Genomic DNA, 16422 nt, shown 5'->3' with positions numbered 1-16422 from the left:
TTAAGTTTAATGACCACATGACATGAAGGATAAAAGACTTTAATGTCTCTGTGTACAGAAAAACCCATCATCTAAAATGATCAAAGGGACAGAGCCTATATCCCATCAATGTAGAAAAAAGAAACAAAGAACTTTGTTACTTCACTCATACCCTAGGCTTTAATGGATATGGGTGCAAGAAAATCAACAAGATTTTGAAAACAACAAACCAAGACATAGAGTAACAAACAAGACTTGAAACAAAGGTGTGGTCATCCTTCCTTATCTGTGCTATGTAATAGACAAAATCTCTCATTTTCTCTGAAGCCATGACATACAGATGGCTTTCACAATATCTTCAGATTCTTATAGCCTCTGAAGTTTCCTTGTTCCAAAGAACAAGGGCTCTACAAGATTCACTGTCATATGGATAATTTTTGTGGTATTTGTTATTGGTCAAACAGGACTTTCCAAAGAGGTCCACATGTCATACCATTTGAAATGTCAAAAATAAATGACATCTTAAGTTTGCATTAGTTTTTCACACAATCATTGATAAACATCCAGTACTTGGCCAAAAAACAGAAATGCCTTATATTGAACATAACTGAGAAAATTCAAGGAGGGTTCCAAAATGCTATACACTCCTATTCAATGTAGTAAAAATCAAGGCTTGACCCTACACTGTATTTGATCCTCAATCATCAAAAATCTAACATCTGCGACCTTGCCTATGACATGCATTATGTTATCGAGTGTGCTTGTTTATTGTTTAGTTTAATTTGATCATTTGTTCTATTGGTTCATTGCTTAATGTGAGATGTTCACCTTCTCTAACTAGCTCAGTATCATGATGCCCTTTGGGTAGATACACCTGGGTTTGAATCCTATCTAGGATATAAAGAACCTTTATCAGGGATTTTCAAGTCTAAAGGTGAGTTAGCCAGTCTCATATGGAGGTTGGAAGGGTCTTCTCTCCCACAAACTTATGGTTTTTTATCCCACAAAAGAGGCAAACTGATGAGAAGAACGTGTAATTTACAGACATAATATGTTGGCCTTGCGGCCTTGCTTTTTTTTTTTTTTTTTTTTACCATAAATCCCAAACAAACAGACCTGAAGCTTTTTAATTTTTAGCTCCTGGTGAAGTGTACCTGTCAGCACACAAAACTAGTAGAGATTTTTAAGGTTTGAATAAAGTTTTTCTGCTTCTTTACATCATGGTCATTAAACTAAAAATTCAACAAAAGAAAAACTATTGGTTATAATGGTGCATCTGCAACCAATAGTAAAATCAAATAATTGTCAATATCATGTGGAAAGTGTTCAGTAATTTAGACACACCAGATAACAGAATATTAGTAAAAAGTGAGGCTATATCCAGATTAAAATATACAAAGAAGCTAAGTAAACATTTGAAATCTTGTATATTTACACGAGATGGTGGTTAGCTAATTGGTAAATCTTGAGCATATAAGCAGTTTATCACAGGTCTCAGTGAAATATTAGCCCTATGGATATTTTAGTAGGTCATATATAGTCTTGGGAGTTAGCATAATTTGCATGGACTTTCTTTCCCCTAATTTATTCCAAGAAGCTGTTTCATCCAATAGATATTATTATTGGATGAAATCTATTTGATGAAATGTAATGTCAAATGTTCTTTTATTTCCTATAATAATATTTGTTACTGTTTTGAATACTCACCACTCTACCTTTGTCAACATGGATAAAAATGAAGTGGTTGTTACTATGTAATGAAGAAAGAGTTTTAAATTCTGTTTAAGATAAGTTGGGAGAAGACTTTTAATGTTAGAAGATGTTAAGCCCAGTGACACTCAGAATGGTTTTCTTATGCTTAAAGTTTAGAAAAATAAACTGTTTCACCATTGTTTTAATTGACATTTCTAGTATAGCCTGTGTTGAACAGAGATCCCTACTGTGTTGCAGTTTTAGTTGGGACATTTATTGATAATAAAGCAGAAACTTCTAATGGCAAGAGAGTGGCTAATACTGAAATTTCAAGTAGCATCATTAGTGAAATTGTTTCTTAATTGTAATGAGCAGTGGCTGTTTTTTTTCTGTGGTAGCAGAAGGACATGTGCATGAACTTTGTTTGCTTGGGATGTATTGTTATTGTAAAACAGTACATAACCCCAGAGGGAAACTGGAAGTTGAGTTTGTGCATGGTTAAGAAAGAGGTGAATGCTAAATTTTCTTTTAAGATGCAATGGGCGAGTGGAATAGCTTGTCTGTTGTAGTTCTGAATGCATCTGGTGTAAATGAGTTTAAGAGAAAGTGTAATAACTGGTGTGGGTGATGTGTAGCCTCCCTCAGTGAGTTCTTGACCCTCTGGAGGTCTCTGATAATAATAAAAACAGTAGTAATTATTATACTTTCTTCACAGCTAAGCATGCCATTGCAAATATGCTTAGTTATTAGCACGTATTGTAAATAGTGCGGTTAATTGGTTCAAAGAAGAGTCTGCACTATGCAAAACTGCTTTGTTCGAAGTCTATTTATAAAGGTTTTCAATTTAATTTGTTTCTTACAAACATTTTGGATAATAAAAATCTTTAAAAATGAAAAAAAATGTTATTTTTATTAACTGAATAACAAATAAAATCCTTTTAATCTGATATAAAAGTTGTAGAAAACAAAACAAATATTGCTTCAATATTAACGTAGAGTAATTTACTTTTTACTAAAGTAGTCTTTTAGTGTTCGTTGAGCCATCCTTGTCTTCTTTGTCTCTTCAAGTACTAGATCTCTGTAGCATTTGATGGCATTATTGAGACTTTGTCTCACTTTGATGCTTCTTTCCAAATTCGGGTCGGCATTTATGAGAAAGTCGGAAGCTTTGTCGATTTTTCTCACAAAAGTTGAAAGGTCAGCAAAAGAAAATTCTTCAACCATGACATCAGTGGGGTAATCTTCGTTCTTCTTCTGCTTCATAGGCTCGTTGTTGTTCCAACTCCAAAAGTGTTTCATCATCCAGATCATTTGAATGAGAATCAATACATTCGTTCACATTGTTACAATCGAAACTTGTAAAACCAAGATCTTTGCCCATCTGCACGATTTCTGTTGAGATTTCTGTGTTACAAAAGCAACAAAGTCCTTTGAACAATGCGGCAAGATATTATGCCATTCAAAATATTTATGAATCTTGCCAAGATTCATAAATATTTTGAATGGCATCTTTTATGTTAAATTTCTTCCAAAATTCACTCAAAGTCCAAGAATCTTCTTCTGCTGCAGCTTTAATAGCTTGAGCAAAAGTTCGTCTTAAATAGTAAGCCTTGAAAGGGGAGATAACGCCTTGATCCATCGGATGCAGAATTGATGTGTTTGGAGAGAAAAAATGAATCTTGACATTTTCATCTAAGTCAGTCAATAGAGTTGGATGGCCTGGCACATTGTCTAATAAAAGAAAATTTTTAAAAGGAATTCTTTTTACAATAGCGTTTAACTTCAGGGCAAAAACAAGTTTTAAACCAGTCTTTGAAAATTGAATGAATCACCCACGCTTTTTTATTCGAACGCCAATGAACAGGTAAATTGTTCTTTTTAAAGCCCTTAAGAGTCTTGGGTTTTCTGCTCTGTACACTAACAGTGGCTTCAATTTTAAATCACCTGATGCATTACCTCCTAGTAAAAGTGTCAATTGGTCTTTTGACACTTTATACCCAGCTTGTGTTTTTTTCCTTCTCTGCTAGAAATGTGTGCGATGGCATTCTTTTCCAGAACAAGCCAGTCTCGTCAGCGTTAAAAATTTGATCATCTGTGTAGCCTTCCTTCTCAATAAGCTCCTTCAATTCATTGGGAAATAATTCTACAGTTTTAGTGTCAGCACTTGTGTTTTCACCTTGGATTCTTATGTTATGGAGTCCCATACACTTTTTGAAACTGTAGAACCACCTGCGACTTGCTATAAAAGTTTCACTGGTTGTACTTCCTTCATTTTCACTTTTATTTTGTCATATAGACTTGTTGCTTTTGCCTGGATTATCATTTGACTCAAAGGAATCTTTTTCTGATTACAATCTTCAATCCAGATCATTAGAAGGCGTTCCATATTTTCCATTGTAGAAGATCGATTTCTCGTGATCACTTTTGACATATAAGAAGCGGTGCTCATTCCATGTTGTTTAATCTTTTCTTTGCTCTGAATAATTGTTCGTACAGATGACTCATTCATTGAATTTGCACGTGCTATTTTAGCAAATGAAGCACCATTCTCATGACATTTTATAATTTCAAGTTTCTTCTCTAATGTCAACCACTTGCGTTTTTTTGTTACTCCAACAGTGTTGTTTCATCTCTTTTCATTCATACTTAAATAATAAAAAAATATTAAATACTAATATTAACGTAAATAATAAAATGCCACAGGGAAAGAGCGTGTCTACGTGAGAGCCAGTCGAATAACTACTGCATAGACGTGGCTCTCGACTATCACTTGCAACGCCCAGGAGTCGCTGGTCAGTGTTGACAATGTTAGTCTATGTAATAATAAAAAAACGTGTTAGACCAAAACCCGCGTTATTCAAAACCGTGCTATACAAGGTATTCCTGTATTTATTTATTTGCAATGGCATACATAGTTCTGAAGAAAGATTACTAACAAACCTAAAGTCTATGATAGATTTGCTTTAGTGGTGAAGAATTAGATGTTCTGATGTTCAGACACTTGTAAACTTAAAATTTTGATATAAACATTATCAGCAAATTTCTATAGTATGCTGTACACCCCCACCTTAAGGATACATATTATGATAGTACTGCATGAAAAGTTTACATCATTGTGCATAGCAGATCTTATATTTCGATCTTCTAAGGCACTTCTTACTGTCCACCTAGATCTTCCTGTGGGTCTTTTTCCTACCCAATGCAAAATTCACTTGTTTTGCTGACCTTTCCTCTTACATGAAGTAACCACACCACGTGGGATAGTTCTACTCAAACACTCCTGACATGCTAGCAATGTCAGGTTCCTTCCTAATATCCTTGTTTTTAATATGATTCTGCCATTACATCATCTGTTCACTATTCTGACCTTCCTCAGAACTTTCAGCTCTGTGGTCTTCAGTCTGTGATCAAGTGTTTTGAATAATTTCTTTATTATTTCATATAAATTTATTTAGTTGACTTCCTACCACACAAGCTTTACTAATTCTGTTATCTATTTCCATATTTAATTTACCTTCACTAAAAATTGTGCCTGAACAGCTGTCATGTTTTACATGTCATTCAGGATGCAGTTGATATTTTTCACTGTTCCTGCCCATTTTCAGTCTTTGTCTTTTTATTGCTGATTTTCATACCAAATTTCTTACAGTAATTACTCACTTTGGTTAGAGAATCTTCCTACTCAATTTGTTTAGGAGTATATTATCTGCATAAAGTAAAGAACTTATATCAGGTTTACTGCTGCTTTCTTTCATGCAATCCACATTAATGATGAACAGCAGTGGGGATTAAAATGCACCTTTGGCACACACACCTGATTTAACATCAGACCATCTTCCTGTACCTCCTTATTTCTAACTTATAACTTAAGACTCAAATATAGATCATTATTGTTTGAGATAATATCCCATTTACACCATATAATTGTAGTATTTTGAATAGCACTTGTTTCTTCTCTTTTCTCAGAACCTTTCTCTTGACACCTAGTCTAGATTAAAATCTTCAGTATTAAGATTTTAATAAATCTTAAAAGTACCATGCAGATGTAATTGGTGTTACTGAGACAAAGAAGGCTAAAACTGATAAGATCCTGCTAAATAATAAATGTAGGATGTTATATTCAGGAAATTGACTGGAAGGCAGTTTCACGTAGAGTTGTGTTGAGAAGTATAACATTATCTACAAGCTTCACAATTGAGAAATGGATAATGAAACTTATTTGTGCCTATCCATGTGTTGAGGCTTAAGTGCTGTGAGAATATCATGTCGGAGGCTTAATGGCATGTATACAGCACTCAGAAAGGATTAAAAATCGCTGCTACTCGTGCCACCCTCTCCGAGACAACCGGTGCTATTGGCTCCTTACAATCAGAGCTCTCCATGGTGCTTAACCCTGAACTTTGATCCATTCTCTCTGGCATCTCAGAAGCTTCTGCACAGAAAGAATTCCAAAAGATAAAAAATAAGCATATCAAAAAGTTTAACAACCTGTATAAATCGAAACCACAAATTCAACCACTCCAGACAGTAGTTAATCTATCTTCGAAAAGGCTCATGTTTGAGACGACGATGCCGTCAGTGCCCTAAGCCTCAGCCACAATTTCACCATTGCACCAAAAGAAGTTCTGGTGCTAGATGTAATGCATAACATCGAACGTGGAATCTGTTGCTTAGCACTGGAGAATAGCCAGTAACATCAGACTTGACGTTGCCAACATCCTTGCCCAGTCGTCGCCTCCAAAAAGTAATTTATCGTCCGGCCAGCACACTGTTCTCAGAAAATTACAGAAAGACAAAAATATCGTCATCTCCAGAGCAGATAAGGATAATGCCATGGAATATAATTGAAAAATGGAGATTATCCTCCGAGATCGTTCTATCTACATCCCACTAGAACACGATCCCACAAAAACGCAAGTTAAAAAATTTAAAAAAAAAAACTTACTTAAAAAGGTATCTTCCTGGCTTCCCAGACATTATGGAAAAACTCAAACCTTTCTGTTTTTGTCCCCCCCCTGAATATACAGTTTACCAAAAACCCACAACCCTAATTCCCCCCCCCCCCCCCCCAAAGACCTATAGTAGATGCCACTAATACACCTTGCTATAAACTGTCAAAGCAGCTAGCTAACTCTCTAACCCCCCCCCCCCTCACTGGACTTACCACATCCTAGATAAAAAAAACTCTACCCATTTTAAAACCCTAATAAAAAGTCTAACTTTAAATAATACAGAATACAGACATGTTGGTAAGCTTTGACATCACCTCACTGTTTACCAATATCCCCTTAATTGATACCTTAATACTCTTAGAAAACGTTTTTCCTTCTGATATCTTAGATCTCTTTTCCTCTGCCATCAATTCAGGTTATTTTTCTTGGAAGAACAAAATTTATAAACAGATAGATGGGACCGCCATGTGTTCCCCCCCCCCCCCACCCATCAATTTTTATGTGGAAAATTTTAAAAAATGAGCCTTAGACTCAGCCCCCTCTCAAACCTTCTATCTGGCTGTCTATCTTCTAACAACTCCTTCCTCAGTCACCTCAAGAGCCTACATCCAAGAATCCAGTTTTTGATGGAAAAGGAAAATCACAATAGTTCACCCTTCCTAGACACCTTAGTTACACACCTTCCTAATGGTACACTTTCCTTCACTGTATATAGAAAACCTACGCACACAGGCAGATACATTCATAAACTCTCCCACCACCACCCTGCTCAACTGAACTCAACCACATACACAACACTTTCCTCTCCATTGGCTACACCGATTATAGTATTAAAAAATAATCAGTTCCTCCCCCATTCCCTGGCCATCTCTTCAGAAGGAGTTCAGAAATGCCATACCCTACATCTGTGGCACATCAGAAAAAATAGCCAAGACTTTAAAAAAGTACAATCTTCACACAGCATTTAAGCCCACACTGAACTTCCTACCCTTATCCGTTCTACCAAAGATCGGCTCCCTCCTCTCTCAGTGCCTGGAGTGTATAAAGTACCCTGTTCCTGTAAGCTGGCATACTTTGGACAGACAAGTAGATCAGCAACCATCCAGTTAGAAGAACACAAGTCATACATCTGCAACCACGACTATGGTCAGTCAGGCCTGGCAAACCATGTTTTGAATACAACCCACAGAATCTCTTGGAAAAAAACCACCAATCCCCCATAGAGGGTGCACCACCTAGATAGGACTTTAGACTCACCCACGTGGTTAGCTTAGTATTGTGTGGTATTTGAGTGTATATTACATTGAAGATGTCTCAGTGACTGAGACAAAATATTGCAAGTTAAAATCTGTTTTAATCCTTTCCGATTACTGTATACATTCCATTAAGCCTCCAACATGATTTGTGCTAATCTTCGCACAGATTGTAAATCATGTGTATACTATTATGTCTTAGCCAGCATGAAGATATCACTATCAACAATAACATAGTCAGTGAGCCTTTCTTATTTTTTGCATCTTATCTCCCTATGAATTTGTGCATATCTTTATGTTGGAACATGGTGTTGGTGATGACTAGTTCATGTACTGATAGAAATCCAGCATGCACTTACCATTATTATTACTTTTGCTCTCTTCTCCAAATTTTCCAAAATATTTCTGCTTGTCTGGTAATCATTTTCTTCTCATTTAGATCTCCAGCAAGGACCAACTTTTCCTTTTTGTGTCAGCAGCCTTCTCTAATGCCTCAAAAAATTCCTCCACTTCTTCCTTGGTAGAACCACCTGTTGGACCTTAGGTGCAAATAAATCTCATTTCCAGTTCTCTATTCTGATATTTGTTCACATCACTCTGCTTGATATTATTTGCTATTCAAGAAGATTATCCACATATTTAGTGTCAAATGCTATAGCTTTCTCTTCCCTATCATTATTGCCTGTGCATTACATTATTTTTTTTGTTGCTTGGAAAAATCTCACCTGTTTTTGTCTTCTCTGTTAAGGCAACACCTGTTATGTCGATCTTCTACTTATCCAATTTTCTACTAGTTCTATTTCTTTTCTGTCGATGCCTGTTGTATTGGTGTGGCCAATCTTGAACTCTGTTGATGTTGAGTTGAAGTTTATTCTAGTGGCTGACTTTTCACTGCTCACCATGGTTCCCTGACAAAAACAGCAGGGGTATTGTTTAACCAGACAAGATGGAACATCATGACAACCCCAGCTGTCATGAAATTTCATCATATTTTACTACCGGTTTATTTTAGTTTATGCCAATAAGAATACAATTTGTTCAGCTAAATCCTCAATTGTCAACTCATCGTCATTTATTTAGTATTTAGTAGATAGTTACTAAAAAGGTGTATCACCCGTAAGTGAGGAATGGACATTAGTTTAGTTATCCAACTCTGACCCTTAAATGATCCTTGATATAAACTTGCGTGCTTTAAATTTTGAAAGACTATGTATCTTATGTAGGGTGTAGTACCATGAAATTTAACAGCTGATGGGAAAAATTACTCCCTCCCCCCTCTCCAAAAATCATTTTGTTAAATGCTGGTGAAAAGTGGTTCAAATCAGAGAAATGCAATGGGGTGAATTTATTCACAACAGTGCTTTACAATAACACATAAGAAGAAAATAAATAATTTATTAATATATTGCTGGAATTCTAACCAGTATCTTCAGAACATAAATTGCAACTCCATTTGTACAAACAGTTCAAATTGAATTGTTTCTATTGTGCTGTGTGTTTTACCATTATAATAATTTCTGCTCTGAAGATGCTGGCTAGAAATTCAGTGATGTATCAGTAAATTCAATAACTAATTCTTTATTTTCTTCTGACATGTTGTTAATACTTTGAAGTGCTGTTATGAATAAATACCACAGGTGAATCTATACAGGCAAATATATGATGCCTGTATTGTCATTGTTGAAATGTGATAATATTAGAGATATCCCATTTTCCCCTTGCATGCTATGCTCGATGGACTGTCATGGCCAAATAACTTTGCTCCTTGAAAACCTAATTAATGCCTTGTTAGGATGATTAATCCTATCTGTATAGTGTATTATAGCTACTAATTAATGTGTTCTTCTGGTCAGAAAAATTTGCCTGTTTTGGAGGATAAAAACAGAATTCCTGGGAGGAAAATCCTTCCACTTTTGTATAAAACTAGCCAACTCACCTTCAGTTGGAAAGCCTTGATAAAGATTCTTTGTGTCCTAGATGGGAGATTTGAATGTAGGTTTTTCCAACCAGAGGGCATCATCAAAACAGATTAACCTATAGAGAGCAAAATATAATTATTATGTATATTTTTATCTTTGCAGTTTTTTAATACCCATTGAGAAATTAACTTGTGAGGGTGCCTTTTACTGGCAATGTCTTTGTGAGTATATTAAATCTCAAGGTGGACCAGTTTCTGAAGAATGTTTAGAACAGCTTTTGCCTGCATTAACTCCATTCTGTGAGTATATTAAAATGTAGGTATCAAAGCATTTTCTTTTTCTTACAAAGATATAGGTGTCCATTGTATCCTTGAATATGTTAAATTATACTAAATATTATTTCTTTTGAAAAATATTTCATTAGAACAATTTCCCAAAATAATTTTTTCATGAAACACTTTTGAATTAAAATATATTGACATATTCAGCAAATATATTAATAGAATGCATGCTTGGCATACCTCATTAGTGCTAAAAAGAGTCTTAGACTTTCACTTATAACTACAATTATGAATATATTGTATCCATTATTGTATAATTTAAATACCATTTAAATTAGTATTTTTGAAAGAAAAATATTGCTTGCATGAAGTTTTTCTTACAAACTGGTATTCACCATGCTAAACACAGTTTGAAAAATGTATTTTAATATCTAATATACATTTTGCTTTTTAACGTGATACTTATTTTTTATACTGCTTAACTCACTTGTGGCTACTTAATATTTCAAAAATTAATAAGACATTCTTGTTTCCTTTTCTTTATCTGTTTGCAAATGTATGCATAATTTTTTTTGGAATATAGTATTAATTAGTGCTTCCTAAGCAAAACTCCAGAATTGTGAACCATTATTATCAATTTTGTCCTCCGATTTTCTATTTCATCTATACTTGCTAATGAATGACTTAAAAAATTCATCTGCTGGTACTTTCACTGAGGCCTTATTAGGCACATATAATTACATTTTCCAGTTTACCAGTTTGAAAATTTTCCACAGTACTGTTTGAAACTGCCTTCCATTTGTATAAAATATAGTCATCTTTCCTAAGATCCCTATTGCCTAATAAATTCTTATATTTTATTTACAGCATTTAAAAGGATTTGCCTTAGTCTTGGTACCATCAATTATGTTGATGTTCTTTTTCCATTTATGCTTTTGTACATTGATGATATCTATCTTTAATTCTGTTTCTTTCATATATGTCAGATGGGGCCTTGGCATTATCCCAGCTGACATATCTGATTATTATATACCATAATGTTTGCAGTTTTAGCTGATAAAATTCAATTTGATCAATTATGTTCCAGACCTGACAGCCTACCATCAACATCCAAGCAAATATTATCCACTAATGGGACATATCATGAGAAAATGGGGATTTCAACATTGGGATAGAATTCTCAGTGAGTTTTTTGAATTTCCATCTAATGTGGGGGGTACTTAAGGGTCAAAGCTGTATAACTGAAAGGAGACCTCCACATAGCCTTTAAAGGAATGCGGAGAACCGACCAGAGCTTCTGACCTAATGTCCAATCCTCACCTTCTCGTAGTGCACCCTGTTGGGTATCTACCCGGATACTGAACAAACGAGGATGGGCTGGCAATTTGGGATTTAGCCGACCAAATTGTATTCTTACTGGTTAAACCAAAATACAAAATAATGGTACAACATGATGAAAAAAATTTCATGCCGGCTGGGGCGTCGCCTGGTTAAACAAGATCCCTGTTGTTTTCGCCAGGGAACCAGGGCGAAAAGTCAACTACTGGAACAAATCTGAAAACACACCCCAACTCAACATCACCAGAGTTAAAGATCGGTACTATCAACATAAGAAGCCTGAATGGCAAAGAAATGGAGCTAGCTAGCGGTGGAATTAGGTAAGTACCAGATCGACATAACAGGGGTGACTGAAACAAAAAAGACAAAAACTGGTGAGATCTTTCTGAGCAATAAATACAAATTGTTATATTCAGGCAATGACAATCAAGGAAAAGAAGGAGTAGTCATAGTATTCAACACAAAATATGAGGCTCATCTTTTTGAATGGCAGGCAGTGTCAAGTAGAGTGATTTGGGCAAATATCAGAATGGGGAACTGGACAATGAGACTTATTTGTGCCTATGGTCCCACAGAAGGTTCTACTAAGGTAGAAGTGGAGGAATTTTTTGAGGCTCTAGAGAAAGCTACTGACACAATGAAAAAGGAAAAGTTGGTCCTTGTTGGGGATCTAAATAGCAGAGTAGGAAGTGATTGTCAGACATACAAAAATGTTTTAGGAAAATTTGGAGAAAAGCGCAAAGCTAATAATAATGGCAAATACCTGTTGGATTTCTGCTCAGGACATGGACTGGTTATTATTAACACCATGTTCCAACATAAAAATGTGCACAAATTCACATGGAGAGAAGAGGCAAGGAATAAGAAAAGTCTCATTGACTATGTTATTGTTGATAGTGATGTTTTCTCCCTGGTGCAGGACACCAGAGTGTACAGAGGATTTGAAGTTGGAAGTGATCATTATTTAGTCTTGAGCAGGATAAAATTGAATTTCATATTGAATAGAATGACATGTAAGAAAGTTTTTAAGCGAATAAAAGTTGAGCAGCTCTCAGATGTGAACTGTAGACTAAAATACACAAAGATTATTGAAGGAAAAATGAAAGAGTTTGAGAACAGAACCAAACCTTGGAGATTCAGTGGCAAGCCTTGAAGAAACCTGATTGATTCAGCTAGAAAGGCATGTAGTGAAGTTGTCTGCAAGGATAGAAAAATTAGAACTCCATGGTGGACACAGGAAGTTAAAGAGGCAGTGAAGGAAAAGAAGAAAGCATTTCAAAAGTTCCTGAAAAATAAGTCAGCTTGTGCTCTTAGAGAATACAGAGACAAATGCAAGAATGCTCAACACCGTGTATAACTAGCTAGTCAAAAGTCATGGGAGGACTTTGGCAAGAATATAGAAAATAAATATCAAGAAGGTGCAAAATATTCTGGAGGTTGTTGAAGAAGCTTAGGAATGGAGGAAAGAGTGCTGTAGAAGGAGTTAGAGATGATAAAGGTGATATGAAAATGGGAGAAAAAGCTATCCTTGAAGTATGGTGTAATTAGTTTGAAAATTTGCTAAATGAAACAAGCAGTGATGACAGCACAGTGATAAAAAAACACTGACCAGGGCATGCAGTCAGGAATACATATCCATACTTGAAGCAGAAAAAGCCACCAAAGTCTTGAAATGTGGAAAGGCAGCAGGAGTAGATGATATTCGACCAGAAATGCTGAAGTATGGTGGTATAAAAGTCTTACAGTGGCTGCACTTCATAGTTCAGAATGCCTGGACAGAGGGACGAATTCCAGACGATTGGAGTAGAGTTCTCATAGTACCCATATATAAAAAGGGAAATAAAACTGAATGTGAGAATTACAGAGGTATTTCCCTACTGAGTGTTCCTGGCAGGATCTATGCAAGTATACTTGAGAAACGGTTGAGAAGAATTGTGGAAGAAAAGCTTGGTGAAGAACAAGCTGAATTCAGGCCAAATAGAGGCTGTCAGGATCAGATCTTCATTTTACGACAAATAGTGGACAAATCATGGGAATATAACAAAGATCTGTATTTAAGTTTTGTCGATTTCGAAAAGGCATATGACAAGGTGCCAAGAGAGAAGCTATTCAATACGCTACAGTTATATGGTGTCAATGGGTCATTATATCAAGCAATACTTAGTCTTTATTTGAGTTGTAAGTGAGCAGTTAGAATTGAAGGAAGTACAGGAAGATGGTTTAATGTTAAAACTGGCGTGAGACAAGGATGTATATTATTCTTCTGTTATTCATAATCTGTATTGATCACATTATGAAGGAAAGTGGTATTAAACATGATATCAAAATTGGAGATGTTAATGTCAGCTCATTGCTTTATGCGGATGATGTTATACTTCTAAATAAATCCGCTACAAGTCTGCAAGATTCTCTGACTAAATTGAATAACTGTTGTAATAGATATGGTATGAAGGTCAGCAATAAAAAGACAAAGACAATGAAAATAGGCAGAATCATTGACAATGTCAACTGTGTTGTGAATGGAGAACCTGTGGAACAAATAAAACATTTCAGCTACTTAGGCATGATTTTTAGTGAAGATGGTAAATGGAAATAGACAACAGAATCAACAAAGCTGGTATGGTAGGAAGTCAATTGTATAAATTCATATGGAATAAGAGAGAAATTAGTCGGAACACTAAATTAACTGTATACAAGACAGTGTTCAAACCAGTTTTAACTTATGGATCTGAGAGCTGTGTCAGAAGTAAAACACTTGACCAAAGACTAGAGACCGCAGATATGAGAGGCCTGAGAAAGATTAGATGCGTGAACAGATGGCATCAATGACAGTATCATATTAAAAACGAGAATATTAGGAAAGAACTTGACATTGTCAGCATCCAGGAATGCGTTAGCAGAGCTAATCTCACGTGGTATGGTCACTTAAATAGAATGGGAGAGGGAAGATTAGCAAAACAAGTGTTCTCTGCCAGGTTGGCAGGAAAACGACCCAGAGGAAGACCAAGATATAGGTGGATTGATACGGTACAAAGTGCCTTAGACGATAGAAATATAAGATCTGATAATGTTGGAGTCTTGACAAGCAACAGACTGATTTGGAGGAAAATTGTAGATAGGAAGTTAGTAATGATGTAAATTTTTCATGTAGTACTGTCATATCCTGTACACCCCTTGAGGGTACATGGCAGGAATTTGATGATGATGATGATCTAAACTGTGTAAATCTGGTCTATTATTTTGCTTCAATTCTTAAGTGACCCTTTACCACTCTCCAAACCTTTAGACAATGTTTTTTTCTCGTTTGTTCATTGTACAAAGTGATTCATTTGTTTCATTACAATGTATTTTTACCACAGTTTTTTTTTTTTTTTTTTTTTTTTTTTTTTGCTTCTCTCTTAACTTTTTTCTCTTCACCCAAGTATCTGTTTTCCTTTTTGTCTTCCCTCAAATATTCTGCAAAACTTCTGTTACTTGGAGAATAACTATATTGAAGTTCTCTCAGTTTTCTTCTAAGCTATTTGTGTATTTCTTATTTCTTAGTGTTTGATTCCTTCATGCTATCCTTTCCTAGATAGCATAATGGCTCTGCTTTTTTTTTTTTTTTTTGTTATTTTTATCATTTGCTATGTTACTATCTATGTATTAAACAAATAATGTCTACTGTAAGATATATCCAACTATCGATCAATCAGTAACTCAGAAGTGGTGGTGAAGATTTATGAAAAATTGGTTAGTGCTTGCATTCAGAAATAGGTTGATAGAGAATCTACTTTGCAATGAACAGTATTGGTTTACTAAGGGAAGGTCATGTTTTAATTTAACAACTTGCTCACGTTCTATAATAATGTTATCACTGAAAGTTTTTTACGTTGGGTATACTATGCATTAAAGATACCAAGCAATTTTATGTAAACTTGGTTTTTAATCCTATTTCCCAAGTAAGCAAACAGACAAATAAGTCAAGTTTGTGCCTGAATGTGGTTCAAGTCCGAGGCAACTCGTGGTAAAGGAGGATGTAAGTTCTGATCACTTTCTGTAGTATTTTCCCCTAATGCAAAGCACATCCCCTTGCAGAGATGTATGATGCTATGCATTAAAGGCAAGGGCCACTGTTAAATTAAGCATTTTTTCGTCATATATTCATTGTTATAGTTTGTTATATATTTTATCTTTATCCCTTTTATCTATTCTTAACTTTATTCCGTTTACTTATTTTATCTTTTTTTGTCTTATAAACTCCTCTTTTATACACCTCTTTATGTATGCCTTACTCAACCCCACCCAGGAATGCTTCCTTTTCAGACACTGGCAAATTTATTTTTTATTGCTGCGCCAGCCAGAGTCCTATAATATGAGCTTATTCAAATTCAGGGAATATTCCTAGGTTAATTGGCATTCATTCTAATATACACTAAATAGATAATGGTACTAATTGCAATCGTGGCCAATAATCTATTACTCAAACACTTTCATTAAGTTCCCTCTCATTATGGTTCTAAATTTTTGCAAGTGGTAATTTGAATTCTCGAAATCAGGCATGAATCAGGCATATACAACAAAACATGTTTATTGGAACAAATTACACTTTACAACTATTATTGGAATAGGATACTAAGCTTTTCAAAATCTCTTGTTAAGTTAGTTACTCAATGCTAAATTAACAAAACACTCAAAGATCAAAATGCTGATCACACACAAACTATAGAACATAAAAACTGGCTAACTATGTTATTCTAAGTCAAACTCTAATTGCATGCTACATTTAAAGACATTCATAAACCGTTAGATCATCTACAAAATTACAAATTCACATATAATCTCAGTCACACGCAGCTAAAATTTCACTCCTGACATTCCTTTGTTCAGCAGAAACACTCTATCTCAAATCACAAATTCTTATTATAGTCCACTATGAATTGTCCACTTACTATAATTTTAACATTAAATTCTGTCTCATTCAAACATATAGTAAAGGTCTTTACTTTATCCAATCTTTTTCTGTTAA

At 35.1% G+C, this 16422-nt stretch overlaps 1 protein-coding gene across 4 annotated transcripts in view; it reads left to right on the top strand.

Moving 5' to 3' along the window:
• The window catches only part of Cap-G (Chromosome associated protein G), a 161725-nt gene that overhangs the window by 46175 nt on the left and 99128 nt on the right, over positions 1-16422 (top strand). For all 4 annotated transcript variants that reach the window (XM_090392755.1, XM_090392754.1, XM_090392752.1 and 1 more), the window contains exon 7: positions 9958-10110. In XM_090392755.1, the coding sequence (XP_090248881.1) occupies positions 9958-10110 (153 nt within the window). The remainder of the gene's footprint in view (positions 1-9957; positions 10111-16422) is intronic.

Source organism: Typopeltis vanoorti, chromosome 5 (assembly GCF_054136105.1).
Source record: "Typopeltis vanoorti isolate ZY-2024b chromosome 5, IOZ_Tvanoo_1.0, whole genome shotgun sequence".
Classification (NCBI taxonomy): Eukaryota; Metazoa; Arthropoda; class Arachnida; order Uropygi; family Thelyphonidae; genus Typopeltis; species Typopeltis vanoorti.
Note: the sequence above shows the minus strand (reverse complement) of the source record. Positions and strands in the feature narration are given on the sequence as shown.